The sequence below is a fragment of the Miniopterus natalensis genome, chromosome 10 (assembly GCF_054644295.1).
Source record: "Miniopterus natalensis isolate mMinNat1 chromosome 10, mMinNat1.hap1, whole genome shotgun sequence".
Lineage (NCBI taxonomy): Eukaryota > Metazoa > Chordata > Mammalia > Chiroptera > Miniopteridae > Miniopterus > Miniopterus natalensis.
In genome coordinates, this window is record NC_142090.1 from 5,272,269 (window position 1) to 5,298,209 (window position 25,941).

The 25,941-nt window shown below is 40.7% G+C and overlaps 1 protein-coding gene across 1 annotated transcript in view; it reads right to left on the reverse strand.

Moving 5' to 3' along the window:
- The window catches only part of CNTNAP2 (contactin associated protein 2), a 1,301,514-nt gene that overhangs the window by 693,319 nt on the left and 582,254 nt on the right, over nucleotides 1–25,941 (reverse strand). Inside the window, exon 4 of the mRNA XM_087820965.1 lies at nucleotides 8,679–8,826. Coding sequence (XP_087677091.1) covers nucleotides 8,679–8,826 — 148 coding nt within the window. The remainder of the gene's footprint in view (nucleotides 1–8,678; nucleotides 8,827–25,941) is intronic.

The window sequence follows — 25,941 nt, forward strand, 5'->3', positions numbered from 1 at the left end:
TTGAATGAATCTGAGCCATGATCACACACCCAGGGAAGCCCAGTGTGTTTACCATAAGCAGCCTAAAACAGGGAAATGTTGCTCAAAACAATCACTAGGTAAGGAATTCACCCCCAGTAAAGATCATCGTTTGGGGGTGCTTAGGGTCACAGTGATCAATATGTTCACAGAGATAGGTCCTGGTCCCCCACCTTCTCTCTCCCCTAAGATCATTCCCCCAGTAACTGGGACAGAAATGGAAACACAGGGCAGCTTCTTTGACTCCTCCCTGTTAACCAATGCAAGCAGGAAAGGCCAAAAAGGCTAACATGACACTATTTGCAGCACAAGAAAATATTGCCTGTATGTTTAATTTAGAATAAGAGTATGAAAATAAAATGGCTGTAATTCTTTTCAAGTCTAGGCATGAAGGATCTGACACTAGTCTAATAGAAATAAAATTATTAAATATTTTACAGTGACTGTTTTCTGATTTTTTAAGTGCAAATCCAAGAACTTGGATGGCTTGACATTTTAAACATCATACCAAATGATTAGTTTATTATATCGTTACTTTTAATTCATGCGGTTCGTAACTGCTACCTTAAATATTTGCTCTTTCCTCCCCGGCTGAGCTCATTTAAATCGGTGATCATTAAGACTAACAAGTCAAGAACAAAAGCTAATAAAGAAACCTCAGTGTCTATTTGCAGTGTTTTAAATGTGACTTCTCTCTGCACATTAAACGGATATGATAAGTGACAATTTGATGCCATAACTTTGACTTTAATACCTAACATAAATAAGGATTAACATGTATGTAAAAGGTAGTTAAGGTATCTCCTGAGCTGAGATTCCCTGAGGAAACGCCCTCACTGAGGCTGATGAACCTTCTGCACCAAAACACGCAGAGAGCTTGAGCTGAGCTTATCTGCACGCTGTCCTTAAATGAGTGCTTCATGAAGGTCGGTCCTATGATTTTTCCTGTGCAATATGTGGAATATGTGATACTGTGGAGATAGGTTTCCTTCCTAAGTACCTTCTTCTATATGTCCTTACAGTAAAAACTGGGCCAATTTTTAGTCATTGGAGTCTACAAAATAGTATTTTTCTGTAGGCCACCCCTATGATTACAAAGGCCCTGTGGGCGGAGGGAAAAAGAATTGAGTAGAAGAGAGAGGTGTCCAATGGCATGGCGATGTCTAGGCTGCTACGCAGACATTCTAGGCCTGAGATCGATCCTTGTATGCAAGTCACATAAATAACCCTGGAGGTTTTGGCTTCCTCATTAGTGAAATAAGGGATTGGGCTGAGCGGTCTCCTGGGGACTTCTTAGTTCTGAAGTGCGTGTAGAGGATACATATGGCTCTTTATTAATCAGAACACCTTATTTGTAAACCATGCTGAAGCACAGTTATTTCTCACTATTTTATTCTTATTTCAACCCTTTACCATAATGTGCCCATGCCTTGCTTGGAGATGTTTGCTTTTCTTAGGAAATTATTTTATGAAAATAATTGTGGACTAAAATTTACAGTAAAAAAACACCCTCTCATTCCACAATAGAAAAGCAGTACTATTTTTCCTAATTCAGCACTGCAAATGTGGGCTTAATTACATGTGATGCTCTACCAAGAATTTTAGTTTGCTTTTAAATCTACATTACCGATTTAATACGTCAAATTAACTTTGAAAATTATTGAGAGTAAACTGAAATTGAGATTTTGCAGTAAGCAACACAATGTAAATAGAACTCTAAATTAGTGACATACTAAATAAATCTCCAAACTATGAACTAGTTGCCATTTGTAGCTGCTCTGTAGCTGAGTAGAAAGTTACATTTGCCGTGCTTTCTCACTGAATGGATTCCCCAGTAACTATCTTCCATGTAAATAAATTACACTGAAAAAGGAATATAAAGGCTGACAGGATGTCTCCCCATAGACAAGAAAAACCAGAATGCAATTATTTGTTTTTCATAACTTAATTTCCTTTCAATGCAAACATCACCCTCAAATGTCTATGCAGGAACAAGACCCACTAAGTATCTGACTTTTTGTTACATAAGATAATAATACTTTATCTTTTAATATTTATAAATTTATATTTACATTACTACATAAGATCATGCCACAAATAATCTAGCCTATCTGTCACCATCTCAAAAATATCAGGCTGCTACAAGAATGATGAGTTGTGCCCTAGCCGGTTTAGCTCTGTGATTAAAATGTCAGAGTCTTGGGTTCCATTCTGATCAAGGTAACGTACCTTGGCTGCAGGCTTGATTCCCCACCCCGGTCTGGGGCACATGAGGGGGGCAACCAATCAATGAGTCTCTCTCACATCGATGTTTCTCTCTCCCTCCCACTCTCTCTGAAAAGCAATGGGAAAAATATCCTCGGGTGAGGGTTAAAAAAAAAAATTCTACACGTGCTTGAATCTCAGTTCCACTTCTTAATGGCAAGGACATTTCTGGTCATAACCTATCAGTTATTTTACCTGCTGCAAAGAAACTTAAGAACAAAACATGCCCTGCATATACGATTTATTAGTATCACAATTTTAATGATCTCTTTGCCACATGTGACTTGGCCTTGATAGCTATTAAATCTATTTTTATACTGATTTACTTTAATTTTCAGATTAATCCGGATATAAAGTTCAAAGTAATTAGTAATAGTGTGATATTTCTCCTCTGATGATAAATAATTTATATATGTAATCCGCAGAGCAGCCTCATGGAGCTGTGGTTTAAAATAACCTTAAATAGAAAAAACACAAGCTCTACACACATTCAGATTAGAAAAAGAATAACTGAGTTATTTGTTTTGTATGACTCTTTTGGAACATCTATTAATATATTACATTTAGCAATTATTTCAACATTCTGCCGGCCACTAGAACACCATTCAATATGAGGTAATAAAATCATACCCTGTTGAACCAACGCGGAAAAAAAATCTATACAACATCAAATAGTAATGTGTTTTTACTGAGGGAATAAATTAGGTCTGTATCATTTACATCTTACATTAGCTCGGTTCAGCAAACATTAATTGAACGCAGGGAGTCTGCTAATGACGGATGCCAAGGATGAGTAAGGTGACCTGCGTGTCCCCTCCCCCAGGACCCCAAGGCCTGCTGTATTTGGAATGTTTTGATAACTATTCCATTGGACACAGTCACAGAGTGTAATGGGAGTCAAGAAACAAATAGGGTTTGTTCCGGAGATTCAGAGAAGTCTCCTCGTTGGAAGGGCATCCCCATTGAATCTTGGGGGGTAGGACGGGTTGGCCGGGTGGAGGATGGTTCAGAGGACCTGTGGTCTGAGAGGACGCCTCAGATGAACGAGTGTTACAAAGCAGGTCATGTGCTTGGAAACGGAAACAGTTTGTATTAGCGGAGCATAAAGAGCAACACAGATGTGACCGGGTGGAAGGCTGAGAGGTCACGGGGCAGGCTGCGTATTTCAAGCTCACGACGTGGGACTTTCCAGGCCATGAAGCACAGGTGGGATAGGGTCAGATTTGCATTTTTGGATTTAAAGGTAGCAAAATGATTTACAAAGAGCAGAATTCAATAAATGCTAATGAGATGGATGAATCTGTGTCACAATGTATCGATCCTCAAGCCACATAATAAATCTTTTACATCATATGTCTGTGTGTGTGACATATACAATAAATATGTATCTGGGACCCTTTAATATATACTATGCAAAATTAAACATCTAATTTAAATAGGAAAACACAGGTTGACTTCCAAAACTGTTTTCTTATTTCTCTGCTGGGCTACATTGATCTAAACAGAAATTCTTAACAACTGTAATGAATATATGTTGTATGGGGTTGCATAACGTACCCCCAAAATTCACATCCACCCAGAAACTCGAGATGGAGACTTAATCAGAAATAGTGTCATTGGAGATGTGATTAGCTACTTTCCAATGAGGTCCTCCTGATTAGCATGGATCCTTATAAGGCTGGTGTCCTTGTAAGAAGGCCATGTGAGGACAGAGATATAGACACTGAGAGGGATGGGGCCAGGTGAAGGCAGAGGCAGAGCCTGGAGTGATGCAGCTACAAGGTGACCAACACAGAGAACCGCCCAGGGAGAGGCATGAAACAGTCTGTCCCTTGGACGCTCCATAAAGGAATCGACCCTGAGAACACGCTGCTTTCAGATTCTGCCCTCCAGGACCGTGAGAGGATCAGGCTCTATTGTCTTAAGATGCACGGTTTGTGGTAACTGGTTAGGACAGCCCTGCGCACTCATGCACGTATACACGCAGTATCTCTTGCCTGGGCAGCGCTACGGGAATGAGCTGCGGAACACTCTCCCTGTGGCTGGTGTGGCTCAGAAGACTGGGGCGACATCCCATACTCCAGGAGGTGGGCGGCTCCATTCCCAGTCAGGGCACACGCCCAGGTTACGGCTCAAGCCTGGTGGGGGCACGCGACGGAAGCAACTGATCCAGGTTTCTCTCTCACATCGAGGTCTCTCTCTCTCTCTCCCCCTTCCCCTAAAATCATTTAAAAATTTTTTGAAAAAACAGCAGAAAGAAACAATTTTCTTGAACAGAGCCTGAGAAGGATGAAACACTGCCCCCTTCTGTCTGAACTTGGCTCCTCCTGATACTTTTTTCCACCATGATTGGCACTGGGTGATGTATCTAGGCTTTATTCATTCTTCATCCAAATTGAAGGCATATGTAAAAATTACTTTAGATGTGTGTATCCTGGTTTTCCAACGTGCTACCATCCTCTTATGAAGACTCTGGTTAAAGTCAATTTAGTATTTGTCATTAAAAAATGACTCACTACTTTAATCAATACACTGTGTTGGGCTTTTGTTAAATAAATGTTTGGGTACTACATGATTTCTTAAAATTATTAGACTAAGACGTCTCCCTCCAGCTTCACGCAGTCCCTTTGGTACAGAGCAAGGAGATGAGCACTGGTGTTCTGGGAGATGGCTTACTGAGTCAGAAGACCTGGGAATAGCTCTAAGTTTTATAAAGATAACAGCATGCACTTGTTTCAACGTACCTTGAGGGGAAAACCAAATGTAGAGGGAGCAGAATGATCTAAAATGAGTTTGAATTCACTGAAACTGAAATTCATATTATCGTTGAGACACGTCAGAAAACAGAAACAGAAGCCCTAAAGTCTGAGAAGCAGTGGCCTGGAACTGAACGTCTCCACCTGGAATAGAGTGAGCTTCTCCTGTCAACCTCGAGAAGAACCCAACTGTTCAAGCTACAAAGCGACCACACAGGAGCTGATCGTGGAAGAAAGATGACACTCCCAGGAGACTTACAGGAGGGCACACTCCAACCACAGCACTGCTCCCACGGAGATGTCTCCCTCTGGAGTTCTGGCAAGCCAAAATCAAAGAGGAACCACCCCATCCCCTACCCTGCAGGTTTCAGGCAGATCTCAGCTAAACCCTCAAAAGGGTATTTTTACTAAGATGAGAAAATTCACTTCTCTCTCCTGTAAGAGTGATCAAAGCCTACTTCTCCTTGCAGGGACCTTAGCATCCACAGTGCTGCTACTCCCAAGAAAGCAAACCGAGAGAGTGTATCTCTCTGATCAGCATTTCCCCACTCGGGGCTCCATGGTTCCCTTACTCACTGTAAAATCAGACAAAACCCTGCAGCCAACAGTTCACTAAGTTCAAGAACAAATAGTAGTTTCATCTTCCAAGGACCCACTCCAGTCCAAATTCCAGTGCAGGTAAACCTAAATCACTGCAACTTTGTGAAAGTTGTCCATAGAGATTATGTTTAACACACTTTTTTTTTCTCAGTATAAATATGTGAATCTTTTTTATTGGAAAAGAGATAAATATAATTTGCATTCTTCAAAAATAAACAAATCAGAAATAATCTCTTCTGGACAGCAGTTAGGGAGATGGCCTGGTTAAAGGTCTGGTTAGGTAAATGACTTGTCATAAAATTTTGACAGTAAAGAAAGCCTCTTCAGAAAGATTAAACTGTAGTTTTCCAAACCAAGGGGCAAAATTTATAAGCTGTCAATTAAAAAATAAATGTAATAATTTGTTTAGGTTATAACAAAAATATAAAATGAGCAGATGTTTTGGTTCTTTTAAGATAAATCATCCAATAGGATAGTCAGTAGTCACAGTATTTTAATTCAAGTAAATTAAAATTACATCAAAAGTTGAAGTCCTTAGTGTCTTCCTTATACTTCAAGTGCTCAGAGCAGGTCTACAACATTTACACCTTTGTAAAAATGTTCCATTGGGAAGCACTGCTCTAGTGCTATTTTTGAGTCTTTTGTTTCTTCCTAAAATGTTATTGACATTTGTATTAGTTTCCTGCTGCTGTTATAACAAAACACCAAACACATGGTGGCTTAAAACAACAGATATTTGTTCCCTTCACAATTGTGGAGGCCAGAGTCCCAAATCAGTTTCACTGGGTTGAAATCAGCGTAGTTCATGACACATAAAAAGTACCGGATAAACGATTGGTAGTAAAAGAAATTATATATATCATGGTTTCCGTGAAGACTGTTACATATTTTCCATTTATTGAAGGTTTGAACATACTCCTTATAAAATCTGTCATGCTGATAAAAATATCACTGTTTTTGCTGTTGTTTTGTTTTTGTTTGTTTGGGTTTTTGTTTGTGTTGCCTTCCCATCAGGATGCCAACAGCTAGAATACATGTGAACACAGGGTGTGTCCAGGAAGACCCAGGCCACACAGTCGAAAGGAACCGGATTTACACCTGGGCTCATTTTAGGCTTCTCCCAAAGAAGCAAAACTTCCTCCTGAAGATCTCATTCTAAAGAACTAATTCTGTCTCTCCACTCACTCTATTTGCTGCAATAAAGTGATGACCAAATAAAACAGACATCTACAGAGCTGTAAAAATGACCTCTGTGGCCAGCTCAGTCTGCACATAACAGTGTTGCCCATGAATTAATAAAATATGATTTGGTCATCTCTGTAGCGACTATTTTTATAATCTCTGCTACTAAGTTTATACAGAGGTGAAAGCCTTATATGCTTGTTATTATGAATTACCAAGTGTTTGGTTAAAGATCCAGAGACACAGAAGCATGAATCATACTGATAAACCTCAGACAGAAGTGGGGGGGGGGGAGTGGGGAGAGATAAACCAAAGAACTTATATGCATATATGCATAACCCATGGACACAGCCAATAGTGTGGGGAAGGCCTGGGGCTGGGGATGGGTGGGGGGCAGAAAGGATCAATGGGGAAAAAGGGGGGACATCTGTAATACTTTTGACAGTAAAGATAAATTTAAAAATAAAGAAAGAAAAAGCTTGTCCAATAGCGCATTTGCCATTTACTGGTTATAGTGAACTTTCATTTTTAAGGGTCTACAGAAAGGGTTAAGGGAAAGTCTAATAGGAGACCCCCTGCATAAAGCGGTATCCCCATTGCCCATCCGGCCTGTATCCAGCACCCTCCTCCCCCAGCCCAACTGGAAGAATGGGAACAAAATTTCTCCTGAGGAGGGAAACACATTTTAAGAGAGTTCATATTCTAAAGCCAGTGCTTGCAAATCATGCCTTTGCAGACTGAATTTATGCTACCCAGCGGCCTCCAACAACCTCTAAAGTCACCGTGTGTCAGTAAAGTAATTCTGTGCCTACAGAAGCAAATTAGCAAAGATGAGTCATCTCCAGGATCCACCACCAACCTTGGCCTGAAAGAAGTCCCACAGATGAAGTTTTGGAGAATCTGAAGTCCCAAAAGGCAGGAAGATGGATGAGTGTGAGGATACGAAGAGAGGACAGGCGGGGGGAGGGCTCAGAAGAGGAGAAGGGAGGGACGGCAGGGAGTAAAGGAGGAGGGAAACAAGCATTGCTTTCAAAAATCAGCAGAAACAGGAAACGGCAGAATTAAAATCCCCCCAAATCCTCAGAGTGAAATGACTGGACCTATGTATAATGTATTTTAAAAGTTAAAAAAGGGAGTTTAAATTATGATTTTTTAAAAATATATCTTTATTGATTTCAGAGAGAGGCAGGGACAGGGGGAGAGGGACAGAGAGAAACATCAGTGATGAGGGTCCTTGGCAGGCTGCCTCTTGCACGCCCCCTGCTGGGGATCAGCCTGCAAGGCACGTGCCCTGAGGGAATAGCACTGTGACCTGGTTCCTAGGCCAGTGCTCAACCCCTGAGCAACCCCGGCCTGGCTAAATCATGATTTTTAAAAAAGATGGCCAAGTAAATTTGAAAAGGAGCAAATAAAACTTACAGGCACTTAAGAAGCACTGACATTAAAACTCAGAGTTTGGTTTTAAAATAGTGACTCTCTAAGGGAGGAAAACTGGAAGAAAGCTCTTAGGGATGTACCCAAAACCCATCACAAAAAGTCAAAAAACAGGTAACAGCATGGGTTTTACTCCTTTTTAAATATTTCCTAAGACTCCAGGCAATTTAATTACTAAGCTCTGTTGTTTTCGTGTATTGAACAAAAGCACTTCTGGATCCTTAAGAAAACCCTAAGATACTCATCCACACGCCTGTGAATCAACGTGAATCACTGCGAATGTACCCTTGTAACAGGAAAAAACGTATGTTTATTTATGTATAATAACAGAGGTTTACTGTCAGCGGAAGCAAGCCCTGTTAAACAGCGGCCCACAAACGGGGCGCGGTTTGCACGACCGCGGCAGCCCCCCCCGGTACTCACAGTAGGCGCAGCCGTAGACCTCGATGCGCAGCCCGATGCGCCCCTCTCCGTTCCAGTCCAGCGGCACGAAGCGCACGTGGCGGGCGGTGACCGGGTGCTGTAAGTCGTGCCGGACCACGCTATCCGAGTTGATGTTCCCGGGAAACGCCTGAGGAAAAGTGGGATTTACAAATTAGGGGGGTGGGGAAATACCTTAGAAACAACCATGCTCTCTGCCAAACTAAACTTAAAATTTTCCTATCCAATGGCAGGATTTTATACTCTCCGCACTAAAAACAATTTGTAAAACACTTATATTTATTGGAAAACAAGTCAAGTTTTATTTTTTTAATGTTTTATTGATTTCTTAGATAGAAACCAAGGGAGAGGGGGAGAGAGAGAGAAACATCTGTGAGAGAGATGCATACTGGGGATTCCACCAGCATGTGCCCTGACCAGGAACAGAATGGAAACTGAACCAAAAGTTCTCTGGGCCCTTTCACATATGTAAATATACTCAGATGTTAAAAGAATGAAATACTGTATGGTATCCACTGTAGTATACAATAAACATTTAAATGATGAGTTCTAAAATTTGAGTTACACAACAAGTAATTTTTCCTAAAATCCAACCCTATTTCTTGCGTTTAAAAAACCCTCTCCACATTACCTTCCTATGTCCCCATTAGAAATCTGACTTTTTCAACACCCATCGGGTAAAAAGAACAATCAACTATGTTGTGCTTTTTTTTTTTTTTAAGAAATGAAAGAATAAGAAACCCACAGTCAGGAGATTGGGGTTGTGGAGATCACACCACGGGCAGGATGACCAGTGACAAGGAACTGAGTCAGTACCAATGCGTACGGTATGGGAAAGTTTAAGAAAAAAACATACGATATTTCAAAAGAAGAAGTGATAACATTTACCCACAGGTGAGAGAAAGAGGGAAGGCAGGCGGATCACAGGGGAGACAGCTGTCCCTCCCTCCTCAGCACACTCTTTTCTTTGAGTAACAGCCCCTGGATTTTACTTTAAAAGGTCACCCAGTCAGCACTCTACACCCACCTGACTCGGCACAGGCAGATGCCAGTGGGTAGCACAGGAGAGGTACCTAACTCAAGGAGACTCAGTTTTAGCACCTGTGGTGGAACAAGTAAACCATTCATTCATTCATTCATTCATTCATTCATTCATTCATTCATTCATTCATTCATTCATTCACTGGTCCACTCGCTTACTTACTCAGGAGATATCTGAGCATCTTCTTTGTACCAGATACTGTTCACTCCACTGGCTACAGCAGTGAACGGTATAGACAGTTTCACTTTTCACTTTTAACATTTAACAACATAAATGTTAAAATATATACTGAGGCGGATAAATAATGGAAGCATAATGAATATATCACCGATACTGTTATATATTTTGTATAACATGTTATATACTGTATTATTTGTTGTATATTAATATAAGATTGTTATACATTGTATATATTAAATCACATATATGCAAAGCCAGTTGCAAAGCCCCTGAGCATACTGGGCATGTTTGGGGGACAGGAAGGAAGCCAGTGTTCTGGGAGCACGTGAGGAAGGGAGGAGTCGGGGGAGGTGTTGGGGAGGGGAGGTCAGAGCAAGGAGGGCCTGTAGGCCTTGGTAATGTTGCAGATTTCATTTCAGATGCGCCAGAAGGAAATCCATGGGAGAGCTTTAAGCAAGAAAAATTACTCATCTTGTAATTTTTAAGACTGAGGCCTAAAATCTCCCTCCCCAATTAAAATGAAGTTCCTCTGAGAACAACAGAAGGCTGCAGCATAATGTAAAATACACAATTGGGCATTTTGCTATTATAAAGGGTTGTATGTCAGAGAAAGACCAAATAGGCAAAATGTGAGGACATCATTTGAGCACCGAACTCCAGAGTTGCTCCAGGCTTTTTCACAATCGGACCTCATTTGTTTATTTGTTTTTTAAGGAACTGAAAAAAATCAAGTAACAGAGATATCTGAAGGGAAAGATAGTGAAGATTTAAATATATTACATTTGAGATTCCACCATCGAATTAAAAGACCACACAGAGAATTTGAGAATCTGAGATGTTAAGGAGGACTGTGCTTTATCCAAGTTTGGCTTTACAGAGCGAGCGGGTCCATTCATTATTCATGAACAGTGCATGACACAGGTATTTTCTTCAGGATTCACAGCATCAGAAGGCTGTGTTTTTTTGTACTTCATTTCCAAGCATACTGAGACTTAAGATAGTATCCTCACTGAAGTTTAAAACACTTGCAAAGAATGGCGTAGGTGTTCCTGATCATTGTCTTGAATACAAAAGCCTAAATATGTGTGAAATGTCTCCTTTTATGTAGCAGTTTTTTGGGAAAGTTAAGGAACATAGAAGGTATAGCCACTGATTTAATAAAAACATTATCTAATACTTATATATCACGTTATTATTTAAAGGGTTCTAGTCCATAATGTATTGTTGGTGTATGACAGAAAACTCTAACTTTAGAAGGGATGCAATTTTTATTTTTTTTCCCAAATCAGGAAACTCAGGCTCAGAAGAACGAGAGAAAATACTGGAAGCTGAATAGCTAATGAGGGCAAACCAGGGCCAAGGCAAGAGCTTATCCAATCCTATCCTAACCTTCCAGCATCAAATTTTAGCTGGGAATAAAGGTTTCTCTCTTTGGGCACAACACATTTATTTTTGATGTTTGCTATTACGTATCTGGATATCCAACACAGAGTTCGATCATTTTTCTCAACCATGTTTGAGACATTTGTTTGATTTCCAGTCCATTTATTAGATAGAGTATTTTGCCTGCATAGTTTACTTCTCTCTGCATTCTTATTTCCATGAATTCTGACATTAGTATTTTCCTTTCTCAGACATCTTCCCAAAACAGGTTCCTTTTGTGGTCCTTAGCAAAAGCTCCTTGGCATTTTTAATATAAGTAATTAGGAGTTTGAATGACACTTTCACTGAAAGGAAAAAAAAACTGGTCTGCTATGATGCATACAGCATTTTAGTTGTAATGACTACAATTCATAGGCTTTGAAAAGGACCATTTGTTCTACACAATTTGACTTTCACCTTCACTGGCAGCTTTCACATAGATATAAAAAGGGAGGGGGAAACACAAGGAAACACATACAGCTGATTTTTACAAAATCTTTAAGATTTGGAAATCCACATCAAAATTAAAAGGTTAAAATGAATTTGAATCTTTCTTGAATGCAACACTGTCATTTAAAATTCCACCTTAGCCCAGCTGGTGGCGTGGCTCAGAGGTTGAGCATCGACCTAGGATCTGGGAGATCACAGTTCAATTCCCCACCAGGGCACATGCCAGGGGTGTGGGCTCAATCCCCAGGGGGGGCATGAGGGAGGCAGCCAATCAATGACTCTCTCATCGATGTCTCTGTCTCTCTCTCCCTCTCTCTTCCTCTCTCTGAAATCAATAAAAACATATTAAAATTAAATAAAATTCCACCTTCATTTAGACAAATGTCACACAGTAATATATGCTTTGTGTGTACATGAAAACACCAGACTCATCCCTGTAAGACTGAAAAATCAATTTACAGGAGCTTGAGAATTATATGTTGTCGCTATTAAATCTCTTCTGGCTGTGATTTGTGTAGATGCTTAAAAGGATAGTTTTGTTTTGCTTTGTTTTACCAACATAGCATTTATGTAACTTGCAAAGCTTTATGCTTAGTAAAGCTAAGAACAATATAATACAGTGTTAAACCTATGGCAAGACTTTATGGTCCTATAAATTGTTAAATACCCAGCAAAGAGCTGGAGCTTTTTTTGCTTTTTTTTCTTAGATATTGTGAATCGCTCAGAAGAACTTTCAAATAAGCTAAACATTACTGAAATTTTAATAACTGAATATTTTCGTTGCGTGCACTAAATATTTCCTCTCCCTCAAACAACAGTTCAGATGGCCTAAGAGAGGGAGAGGCAAACTTTTTTGTAAAGGCCCAAACAGTAAATACATATTTTGGGTTTTCAGGTCACACACCTCTCAGCCTGTACCCTCTTTCTTCACCTTCTCTGTTATTATTTTTTTTGTAAATAACTTGAAAAATGTAAAAACAATCTTAGTGCATGGACTTTAAAAGAGCAGGCAGGGCCCGGCCAGCGTGGCTCAGTGGTTGAGCATCCACCTCTGAAACAGGAGGTCTAGTTAGATTCCTGGTCAGGGCACATGGGAGGGTGAGGGCTCCAGCCCCAGCAGGGGGTGTGCAGGAGGCATCCAATCAATGACTCTCTCATCATATTAAAAAAAAAGAGGCAGGGACCAGAGTGGGTGATGGGCTGTAGTGTGCCAGCCCCTGATCTAAGAGAATCTTTCAAGTTAATCAATCCTTCCCTTAACTCAGGATGAAAAAATCTCAAGTCTTCAGGAGACTGTTTAGCTGCATGGCAGTTAAAAACCAATATATAGTGGTCCCTCAGTTTCCGAATGTAATCTGTCCAGAAGACCATTCGAGCTCTGAAATGTTCCAAAACTGAGGGATCCACAGCCGACAGCTAGGCTTCAGGATCTTGCCCTCAGCAGAAGACATGGGGCGTGTTCGACTTCCGAGGCGAGTTCAAAAATGGAAGCATTTCCTTCCAGGTTTACGGCATTCGTAACCTGAAATGTTTGTCAACGGAGATGTTCAAAAACCAAGGCACCAATGTAGATTGGGAAACCATCCTGTCACTTTTGGTGTAATTATCAGACTGCAGGGAAACACCAGGGATTCAGGAGTGTGCTGTGTGTGATGCATAAGCTAAAATTTCCTTCTAATTCACTGTTATGGGGTCTAAAGCGTAACTTATGAGGTATTTATTTTTTTCAATGATGTCTTTATTGATTTCAGAGAGAGGACGGGAGAGGGGGGCAGAGAGAGAGATACAGAAACATCAATGATGAGAGTCACTGATTGGCTGCCTCCTGCACCGCCCCAGCAAGGGATCGAGCCCGCAACCCAGGCATGTGCCCTGACCAGGAACTGAACCCCAATCTCCTGGATCCTAGGTTGATGCTCAACCACTGAGCCATGCCAGCAGGGCTTATGAAGTATTTATGAAGAGAATACATATATTTAGTCCTCACTAAAATGTCAGATTTCAAGACACCTGCCCTGCAGCAAATGGCTGGACTGTACAGCCCCAGCCACAGTTTTGCCGAAGAAGGTAAAACACATAAAAAACACTCAGCTATTGGGTAAGCGAGCCTCGGAGACTTCAGTGCTCCTGACTAGTCTCGTACCTCGGAATTAGGTGAGAAAACCAACAACCCATGAATACTTCATGAAGTGAGAGATCTTATTTTCTTGAAACACAAAACTTCTGTGTTACAGTAGAAACACACACTGATTACTCCTTACGCTAATGCTATAAACCAGTGATCCCTATAGTCATTCTTAAAGCGATATTTTCACTTTACTACTGGCTGGATTTTATATTTTATTTTCCCCATGCTAACAATTTATATCAAAATGTAGAGACAGGCCTTTCATTTTACAGCCTTGAGGTGAGTCTCCAGGCCTACATACACTCCCTGCTGGGGAGGGAAGGAAAGAAGCACCTTTGTACAATCCTGCATCTGCTCCTCTCCTGATCTGGCCCCTTCACCTGGGCTCTCTTACCACCATCTTTACCCGGCTGCACAAACTCATTCCTCAGGATTCAGCTGACAGAGCCCCTGGGCAGTAAGGACGTCCCGTGACCCTCGCTTCTCCACTCCCCACACCCTGCAGGGAGCCTCATAGCATCCAGCACTTTTCCTTTCCTTTACTCAACTGCAATTACTTCATTATGATTTTTCTAACCCACCTACTGACTGCTTCAGAAATATGTACATCAGCTTCGAAGTCTGTGAGCAAACCTCAGGTCCACCGGTTTATCAGAACACCTAGCCTAGTGGTTGGTGTCCAATAAGGTGTTTACTCCCTGATTAAATGAGTGAATGAGGGGAGTGGAGGTGGAAGAGGGCATAGAGGGGATAAATGCTGATGAAAAAATTAAATTTAATTAAAAAAAATTACCCCCCTCCCAAAAAAAGAGTAAATAAAAATATCCATTCCCAAACTCCCGCCTGATTCCATTTGATAGCTCTGTTCTGCGTGGGTGCACTGAAATCCAGTCCAGTCACTGTGTGCAGTTAATAGACCATGCTTGATAACATCCTACAGGAAAAGAAAACAGAGCCTGCTGATCTGACTGGAGAAGACACTAGGCTAACGGAGCTTTCGCTGGGGGGGGGGGGGGGGGGGGGGGGGGGGCACATCATGAGTATGAGAAATGTGCATGAGTCAGAGAGACTGTGGGTAACAGGAAAGAGCCCTGCAAAAATTACGTCTAAGTTAGAGCAGCACCAGGAGCAAGGTAACTTCTTGAGCTGTGTTGGAAACACCACGTGGACTGCAAACCACGGCATGCGCGTCCTGGGCCAAATGTCAAAATGCTCCATCCACAGAGGAGCAGTCCTGCTCGCTCTAGAGGCTTCCACTCCTGACTCCATTAATATCTTCTTACCCTCTACATTTTGCCAAAGTGGGTGAACACATTTTAGAAACATTTTACTAGAAGAATCATTAATTAATTAGGAATTAGGATGAAAGAAAAATATTTCACTTAAGGAAATAATAAGGTGAAAAACTTTAGGAGTCTAGTTTTTTCCCTTCTCCTTCCTTTATTTCTGATGGGGATCGGGGACAGTGTTCCATAGGTTTTACTCCCCCTGCTCTCATTCTACCCAGAAGGTGGATTTGCCCTTTTTGATGCCTTAGTTGGGTCCAACAGTTCATTCCTCCTTAATCTAGTCTCAGGTACAGGGATCTTGGGTCCCTCTCTTCCTGTCTCCCTCCTATGGTTTAATGTAATCACTGCTGTACTTTCTATATAACATAAATTCATTAATTTTATTCATTTATATTATATTACTATTAATTTTTATTGATTTTAGGGAGGGAGGGAGGGAGGGAGGGGCATTGACGTGAGAGACATACATCCACTGGTTGCCTCCCAGGACCAGGGGATCAAACCAGCAACCTATGTATATGCCCTGACTGGGAATTGAACCTGTGACCTTTTGGTGCACAGGATGATGCTCCAACCAACGGAGCCACACTGGCTAGGGGTAGTTCCTATTATTTTTAAATAACTGTATGCTAAAAATGTTTTGAATAACTAGTTCTATTAATATATTTTAATTAAGACTTTATTAATAAAACCACCAAAATAATGGGATATTAAAGCATGCATCTTTCACTTATGGCTGTATCAGAGAAAAATTACTAAGGTATAATTAGACAAAGTAATTCATAAACTTAATGCTACAGATTTTTAAAAGCCTACACCTGATATTTTTCAAAGGATGGACTGAAAAATATACAAAAATGACATATTTTAGGCCTTGAAGTAGGTCAGAGAAGAATCTAAACATTGGCATCACATAGTCTGCATTCTCAGAAGGCAATGAAGGTTAAGTTACACTGACTAAAGAGTAATAAAAACAAAAATATAAGCTCTCAAAGTAGTACAGGTACAATCTTAATTCTGCCACCAACGAGCTGTGTAAAGTTGAAAAAACAGAGACACAGAGAAAAATACAACTTGGACAAAAAAGAAAATCATGTGGTAGTTAATAATCACTGAGAGCAAATTAGTCAAAAAGAGTAAGATCAAAATTTTACTAAATTTTAGATAAAATAGTATTTAGAGGGAAATTATAGACTTTATTACTTTATTATGTATCATAGAAAAAGGGGAAAATCAATGACCTAAGTCTAAAACTTTAGAAGCTACAAAAAAAGGCCAGAATAAATTCAAAGAATGGAGAGTGTATATGAAAATAATCAAAAATATAAGAGTGAAGGGAAACAGGGGTAGGTGGAGGTGGGCAAAGGGTGGGGAAAAGGGGGACACCAGCAATTATGTCAACATTAAAAATTTTTAATTAAAAAAAAAAGAGTGAGAATAAATAAAACATAAAGATCAAGAAAGCCAAAAGTTGACTCTGTCTACAAAGTAAATAAAACTGGAAAATCTCTGGTGAGATTAATCCCCCCCAAAGAGAAAAAATGACAATATTAGAAATGAAGAGAGGACAGAACTATAGAGATAATAATCTATTCTTAATACTATGAATAAGCTTTATGCCAAAAAAATTTAAAAGTAAACTGGTCCCTATATCACAAAAATATAATGTAACAAAAATGACGGAAGAAGCGATATAAATCACAAACAAGCCTTATGCCTATTAAGAAAGTAAAACTGACAATTCAGAGATCTTCCCCGCGGCCCGCGTTCGCGGGCTGAGCGCGGCTGTCACTGCGTGTGTTTTGTAGAGATGCTGCCCAGCCAGCAGCCGGGGAGGGAGACAGGCCTGTTGTTTCCCGTCTAGTTCAATAAACACAGTGTCTTCTGGGGGCAAAGGTCAGGACCAGAGCCGAGGTTTCTGAAGCTCAGGTTTCCTTAGCTTTGCTCCAAGTCTCCTGCGTTCAGGGGTGGGCCAGTCTGCATCACCTCCTTGGGTTTTATGGGGCAAGGGGAACCCATGTGAACGCGAAGCTCATAAACAAAAACAACAACGAAAACCCTCTGACAGCAACACCCAGTGCTAAGGACAGTGCTGGCTTTGCCAGGAGAAACGCAAGGTGGTACAGCCAGACTGGGCAACAGCCTGGCAGCTTCTAAACACACCCGGCAATGCCGCTGCTCAAAAAAAAAAAAAGAAAAGAAAAAATGAGCAAAGCAAACAAAATCCCAAAACCCCGAAACAAAAAACTTTAACCCCACTGGCTCCTTCAATTACAACACCCTGTCCCCCTTTCCTGACCCCCCTCACTCCTTAGAGTGGCAGCTTTAAGCCCAAGGTTCGGGGCTCATTCCCACCTTCCCTCATTCCCCTGTCACTAGTTTCCCGCGCTAACACGTGAAATCCAGGTTCCCTCTCAGTCCGGACGCCTGCAGCCCCTGGGAGCACGTGGCGTCCTTGCCGACCCGAGGCTGCGATCTCAGTTTGATTCTGGGGCAGGAATCCCATCTATTCTCTTAGGCCTCTAGCTTCTCAACCCTCTTCTGGGAGGTCTCCTAGCCCAGAGAATGGGCACTGATTTCCATGCCTGCACCTCCAGCCCTGGACTGGATTGAGATCTAGGCCAGAATTTCCCTCTGCCTGACAGACACCTTTATTTGGGTAGCTGGGCGATGTTTCAAATTTTAAAAAGAAACAGTCTTTCACTTTCACCACCAACACTTGTTCCATTCCCTACGCTCCCCAGTTTGCCGCCACTGCCACCGCCCTAATCCTCCAACCAGAATCTTCCGCCACACCTGGGACCTTTCTTCTTTCGTCACGTGCACAGCGCCCCCTTGTGCTGGGCCCTGGCTCTGCTCCGGTGGCCCGTATTCTTTCAAACCCTCCCCGCCCTGACAACTCTGAATATTCTCAGAGGCCAACCGCTTTCTTCTTCAGCTGACTTTGCAGACTACCCAGAAAGTGGCTTTTCTAATTTAAAATTAAAACCTCCTTCTGCGAGAACCTAATTACTTAACTCCAAGCACAGATGCGGGTTGCCTTTGCTCACGTTGCCAACCTGATAAAATGAGAATAATTCGTACAATTATCGCCCTTTGTTTTGTTTATAGGATGCTAAATGATTCACTTAACAGATTCTTTTCAGCAAATTAACAGAATTGACTCAGCTGAACCAACATGTTTGTTATGTTGCAGCTCTGTGTGCACAACCACAAGGTTCTTACTTAGAACCCGAGACAAAGCACAGGTTACAGCTCCCAATTTACAGAACATCCAGGCTGCAGTTGCCGCGTTTAATACCTTCTTTACAACCAACCATCTTGTGCAACATGGTGATTATTTTAGAGCCTCACTACAGTCCCCTGCACATGTGAAAATGTTACTTGCCCTCTGAACGGACTAATTTAAAACTTCGAATAGGTGACCATCACTTGAACTTCTGAACATATTTTTTGGGGGCAAAGGGGAACATGTAGAACGCAGGGCACACTGAAGTTAAAGGAATCTTCTGATTTTAAGCTACTGTAGCAAAATATTATCCAGAGCAAGGTTCTCCCCCATCCCCACCCCAGAGCATTCAGCTGTGATAGATGGGGGTTTGCAATAACTTCATGATTTTTTGTAAAAAACCACTGAAACAAAACTAATAAGCAAGAGGTCCTGTTAGCCAATTATACACAACCAGAGATTCTGGGGAGCCAAAAACTTAGAGAGCTTTTATTTTGAACATGCCCTTTTGAATAATGTTTTTAAAAAGCCAAAATAGCTCCTAGGTGACTTTGAGAATATGATGGTACTGTTCAGGTATTTTATTCAACCTGTCTTTAAGAAATACCCTACGGAAGTATCTAGAGGAAAGACTGTTAGCATGACAGCACCCTGGAAAGAAATAAAAAGCAAGTGAAACTTAGCCTCTAATGGAAAATGCACATTATATATATATGCCCAGCCAGCGTGGCTCAGGGACTGAGCACCACCCAATGATCCAGGAGATCGAGGTTCGATTCCCGGTCAGGGCACATGCCCGTGTTGTGGGCTCCATCCCCAGCAGGGGGCGTGCAAGGGGCAGCGGATCAACAACTCTCTCATCATGGATGTTTCTCTCTCCCTCTTCCTTCCTCTCCCTTCCTCTACCCTAAAATCAATAAAGACATATTTTTTTAAGAGTCATATATTGTTTGAAATTATACACTAATTTCCATATTTAACGATTATTGTGACAATAAATTATTTTTATTGAATTATATATGTTATGCCAATATTACATAAGTAAAAGTCTAAACCATTTTATAAATCTTATCAAGATATCAAAGTAGTGGATCATACCTTATTTATACTCTGGTTTTCAGAGTAATTTACACTCAGTATTATTTTGTTATTTAATATGACAACACAAAAGTGGAGGCTTTAGTCATCTTATTTACAGTTTAGATGTTAGTGTTCTACTGTCATTTCTTCCTGCTCACAAATGATTTATTTACCTACATTTCACACAAACACCTATGCATTACAGTGATTTTGTATGAAGCTCAGGCTCCCATGTTCAGTTTCATATGCCTCAAGAATATCCGGACAGTGTAAGTACATTTAGGCTTTCTAGCCGTACAAACTGATGGTGTCAACTAACATGCACCGAGCTGAGATACATACATGTAATGTACACACACATAGAATGAAAGAAATAGGGGCATTAAATCACATGGCAACCTATGAGTTTGACTTTTTTTTGCCTCTGGGTTGTTTTTGAAATAATGTTAGAATCACACAGAAGTTACAAAAATAGCATAAAAGTTCCTGCTTATCTTTCCCCCTGCCACCTCCAATAATAACACTTTATGTAATCAAAGTATAATCTTTACAGCCAGAAATTTGACACTGGTAGAATATTATTAGCTAAACTATAGGCTGATTTAACTAGCTTTTGTATCTACTCTATTTTTGGGGGTGGGGGGTTGCATAAAACTTTTATCACTTGTGTAGATTCACGTAACCTCCATACCTGTGCTATAGAAAGTTCCCATCACACAGCAGTAATTCTCTCTTCAGTTGTAAACTTAACAAGACATATGAGAATGTGCTTAGAAAATCCAGTTTTGTTTTCATTTCTGACATTAGTCCTCTCTCTAGCCTGCATGCTTCTACTTCTTGTCAGTGATAGGCTACTTTGTGACTGTCACTGGAAACTAATGTTACTAATAAGGGTATTAAGGAAACAATAGAGACTGTATCTAAAGACTGTACTTAAAATCTAAATGAGACAAACTGTTCCCTTCCATTCCAATCAGGATTGGAGATGAGGGGACATAAAGGGAGGAGCTTGAGAGTAACTTATCTCCAGCACAGCCTCATCGATACATTTGTAAATTAGGAAACCTAGCATGGAAAAAGATGCTTATGGGAGTGATAAGCTCTTTTACCATTTTACTGTGAAACCCAAATAGCTTTGGCACCAGGAGGGCTCAATTCCATCTCTAGTGGTGACTAAGGGATTCAAAAGGCAGCTGGAAGCAACCATGATGTCCATGAAGAGCAGGTCATGCAACGTGACCATCACTATGATGTTTGATTATAATAAAATTATTTGATTAAAAAACAAAACATAAGGCTCAGGAGGAGTCCTTTATCTGATTGTTTTCCAATTTGAAAAATAAAGCAAAACTTTGCCAAAATGCCACAAAACATGATATTCAAATCACAAAATGGTTATTGTAAACATTTTGTTGCTGATAGAACAGTTTATTGTGTTTTCTTGATAGAAACGTGCTAACAAAAGAATCCTCCAGAGATCTTATACTATATTTATGCGAATGATGAAGAAATAGAAAAAATGTACAATTTATACTTTATTTGTAGACGACTCTAAACATTTCTGCACAGTGAAAATCTAGGCCAGCGAGAAAATCCTGCAGTGAAATATGTACTATAGTAGGCTTTAACGTGACCAATTTATGGTGATTTTCTAAGGGGGAGGTGGCTGTCCAAACTTGTATTTCAGGTACAGTGGTCTTGATACAACTGAGGACAGATCTAGACGTCCTGTAGGTTGTTCCTGGCAGGCAATGCGTCACTGAACTCTCACAGTAAAACCAGACCAAAGAAATGGGCAGCTTTATCACCCTGCAGTAGAAGACAGTGTTTCCATGGGATACTATTTGAAATTCTGCTCACAAACTGCAACAAAGAAATAACAGAACTCTGGAAGGTCTAGAGAGGGTAGCTGAAATAGCCAAAATAATATAGAATCTTCCATATGTGAATAGGGGATTTAAACAATATTAATCTCAGTACTGTAAGATTAAAAAAATAAGAAAAGAAACTAGGGTTGTAGAGCTATACTCAAAATAAAATCATTAATCCATCAGTGTTGCCCCGGCCACTGCAGCTGAGAGGGCTGGGCATCGTCCCCTGCACTGAAAGGTTGCTGGTTCAATTCCTGGTCAGGGCACATGCCCGGGTTTCTGGCTCCATCCCTGGGAGGGGGCACGCAGGAGACAGCCAACCAATGTTCTGCTCTCACATCGATAATGTTTCTCTCTCTTTCTCTCTCCTTCTCCCTTCCTCTCTCTCTAAAAATCAGTAAAAAAAACCTTTAAATAAATATATCAGTGTCAACTGGATGGGCATCCTTACCAGTTTGCCAGAGAGTTCTTTCCTCAACCTTCCACAGGTCAAAAGCTTATCTATGTTTGAGGAAAGGAAACAAGTTATATATCAAATGATCAAGGGGTGTAAAGCTTTGAAGAATAGTGAAGAGTCGTGTGCCTGAGACAATATTTAAAGATACACAACTACAAAGAGAAGCAAAATAAAACAAGATCAAGTTTGGTAAACAGAAACGTAAATAGCTTCAAGTTCAAAAGTGAATTAATCCAGTAGGAAAAGGAAGAGATACATTTTTAAAACCTGTTGAGCTGAAAAGGCTAAGAGGCTTCCCTTGACCCCAATGCACTGTGAACTCTTACATGTTCAACCTTGAAGTGAGACACATAATTCTACTTTGACTTCAGAATGAATTATTAGAAATAAAATGACCATGCCAAGAGAAACAATAGCCCAACTATTTTACCTTGGTGAGGATTGCAGGGGTCTAGAAAATGGCATAAAAACAATTGGTTAAAAAGCAAAAAACTGTATGAGCATTATCAGGGCTCAGTATTTTACTTTTACCTTTTATTTATTTTTAATTTTTAAAATATATCTTTATTGATTTCAGAGAGAGGAATGGATAGGGAGAAACATCAATGAGAGAGTCATTGATTGGCTGCCTCCTGCACGCCTCCTACTGGGGATCGAGCCCACAACCCCGGCATGTGCCGTGACTGGGAATCAAACCTCAGTCTCCTGGATCCTAGGTTGATGCTCAACCACTAAACCACACTGGCCAGGCACATTTACCTTTTAAATAATAGTCTCTATAGAATGTGCAATTAAAAACAACAATGAGAGGAGGCATATTTGATTATTAGGACAACAGACCAGATTTTAGAATTTCTTGATCTCGCTGACCTTGAGTGACTCATTATATAATCACGGAATCATTTAGGATTTTTGTCAAAATTTTGCATCTGTAAACCTGGAGTACTGGACAGATTCTTAGGTTGTCTCCATTGTTTTTAAACCATAAAACACTGCACATGATAATATGAAATGCATGATAGTAGTATTTCTAAGAACATGGAACAACATTCTTTCTTTGTTGCCCAATATCAGCTCCACACTCTTTCTTTTTCCCAGGTTTCTGCTGAGATGAAGATGTTCCACTGACTTCTGAAGTAAGATTTCCTCTGCCCAGCCCCCAGCACAGTTAAAAATTATTGCTAAGGAGCCACTGTGAGAGGACTTGGCACTGACGACACAGTATCCCTGGGTTACTACAGGAAACAGAGTTGTAAGGTGTCAGCCCATTGCTACCTGCACATTTCCCCTCCAGCCTGGGCACCCGGGCCTGCGTAAGGCTACACATCACTGGCAATGTGCCCCACACAGCAGCCTGGCTGCCCTTCAGAGGACAGCTGTAGACGGGTCAACTCAAACAGAGGAGCTCCAGCTGTCAAGGAAACCTCACCCAGCGGTGCCATGCGGTGCAGAGGGCTCCAATAAAACAGGTCGTGGGCAGGGTCAAGACACACTCTGCCCACACCCACCACTCCAATCCAGACCCTTTAAACATCACCCCCTCTTGACTGTTACTATATTCATCTTAGGCGTTCAGTTCCAGTTTTACATGGTTTCAAGAAGTCCATAGAACAGGAAAACATTCTAAAATAGGTCGCATGAAATATTCTAAAATAGTTTATATAAATATTCAAAAGCCTTCAGTGGCATTTTGGGGCTTATTGTATCAAGTGTGTATTAAAACAGAATCAACCTAGAATTCGTGATCATGTATGAAGCATACAAGTCAATTTCTCCTAATCACCTACTATCCAAAGGCATCGTCCCACTGTCTTAGTGCTGTCTTATTTTTTTTTTTTCTTTAAGCCTTTTCTTATGCTATTTGCTATCACTGGTACCTTTCTGGTCACTTACATATTTTCTTAGCTCATCTCTATCCATCATTGAAGACCTACACCAGCAACTACCTCCTTTCTCAGTCTATTTTGACCACAGCTCATCTGTTGTGAGCCCTCTGGCTCTGAGACACCATTCCCATCCAAAGCACTCTGTTTCGCCATCTAAGAATTCACGCACCTGTTTTATTCTCATGCTGTATCCGGAAACATATTGAGTAGACACTGACCACTTTTTTATGGATCTGTATCCCTTCCATCTAGATTTCTGTCTTAGATGTGCTTGGCAAAATGGTCACTGAGTGTAAGATAAATTAATAAATGGATAAATAATACATTAATACCAATATCACCATGGACAGTCTTACATTGGCAATGTAATATACTATACCAAACATATTTGAAGGTTAACCTATGAAAGGAAACACTGTTCTAGGAAAGTTACATAGATATGGACACAGGTCCATACCTTTTGAAGTTTGGTTTGTGTGTGTTTGTTAGTACTCTTGTTGAGAATTTTTAAAACAGTATTCTCAATTTAGGAGACACCATCTAGAGGACAGAGCCCTCCATCATAACTGCCACTCAGGCCACTGTGGATATTTGTTGAGTGCTAGAAGCTCAAACAGCACACAAGACAAACCCAAAGAGATGGTACTGCACCAGAACACAGGACATTTAGAAATGCATTCCCACACTCAGCTACAGCAGGCTACACAGGGGAGAAACACTTTCTGGAAGGTTTGTTTTTAAAGCACTATAAAGGATTGCAAAGTGAATTTTCAACTGGCCAGGGAATTCCCAGGACTACTTAGAAAATATAGGCGTTACTGTAACAACAATGAAGATTTGCAAACACATTTATCTTTACCCTCAAGTTAAAGTGTCTGATTTTTATTATGAATTATTTGCTCAGACCTACATAACAATACTCAATGAAAAAACTTTTGTAGGATGGGGAGATTCTTAACATTGGGCCACTCAAACAAAACCAGGCAGTTTATCTTCAATTGTTAATTACATAGTTAACTGTGAGGTATTAGTGCTGATTCTGCCATTTGCTGCTATGCTCGTGACAAGGGTCCTGTACATATTTATTGAAAAAAATCCTCCTATAAGTGGACCCATGCAGTTAAACCTGTTATTCAAGGGTCAATGTATCTGCTCTTCACAGGGTACAAGTACTTATGAAGACCTAGAAAAAAGTATTTGTATGGGTTTATAATCATTTAAAACCTATACTTTATTTTTTCCAGGTCTTAGCTATTGTAAATTGCGCTGCTATAAACATAGGGGTGCATATATTCTTTCTGACTGATGCTTCAGGATTTTTAGGTTACATTCATGAAGTGGGATCACTGGGTCAAATGGCAGTTCCATTTTTAATTTTTTGAGGGAACTCCACACTGTTTTCCATAGTGGCTGCACCCATCTGCACTCCCACCAGCAGTATACTAGGGTGCCCATCAGTAGATGAGTGGATAAAAAAGCTGTGGGGCATTGACACCATGGAATACTATGCAGCTGTAAAGAAGGATCTCTTACCCTTAGAGACAGCATAGAGGGAACTGGAGAGTATTATGTTAAATAAAAGAAGCTAGTCAGAGAAAGGCAAGTATCACATGGCCTCACTCATACATGGAATCTAATGAACAAAATAAACTGACAAACAAAATAGATTCAGAGACACAGAAGCTTGGAACAGACTGAGGGATCTCAGAGGGAAGGCAGGGGTGGGTGGGGAGGTGGGGAGAGATTAATCTAAGAACTTACATGCTTATATGCATAACCCATGGACACAGATAACAGTTCAGTGCAGGCCTGGGGGGCCAGGGGTAGGTGCAAAGTGGAGGGGGTCAATGGGGGGAAAAAGGGGACATCTGCAATACTTTCAATAATAAAGATAAATTTAAAATAAAATAAAAACTAAGTAAATTAAACCTATACTTTATTGTCTGTTTTTGAGTCCTGTTATTTCAAAGACTATCTACAACAAGCTTTGTAATGGCCAAGGATGGGAAGATATTTGATGACAAAGATATTTGATTCCTGCCCCAGCCAGTTTGGCTCAGTGGTTAGAGCATCGGCCTGAGGACTGAAGGGCCCTGGGTTCGATTCCAGCAAAGGCGTGTCCCTCAGCTGCAGGCTCGATCCCAGGCAACCCATTGATGTGTCTCTCACATCGATGTCTCTCTCTCTCCTCCCCCTTCCACTCTCTCTGAA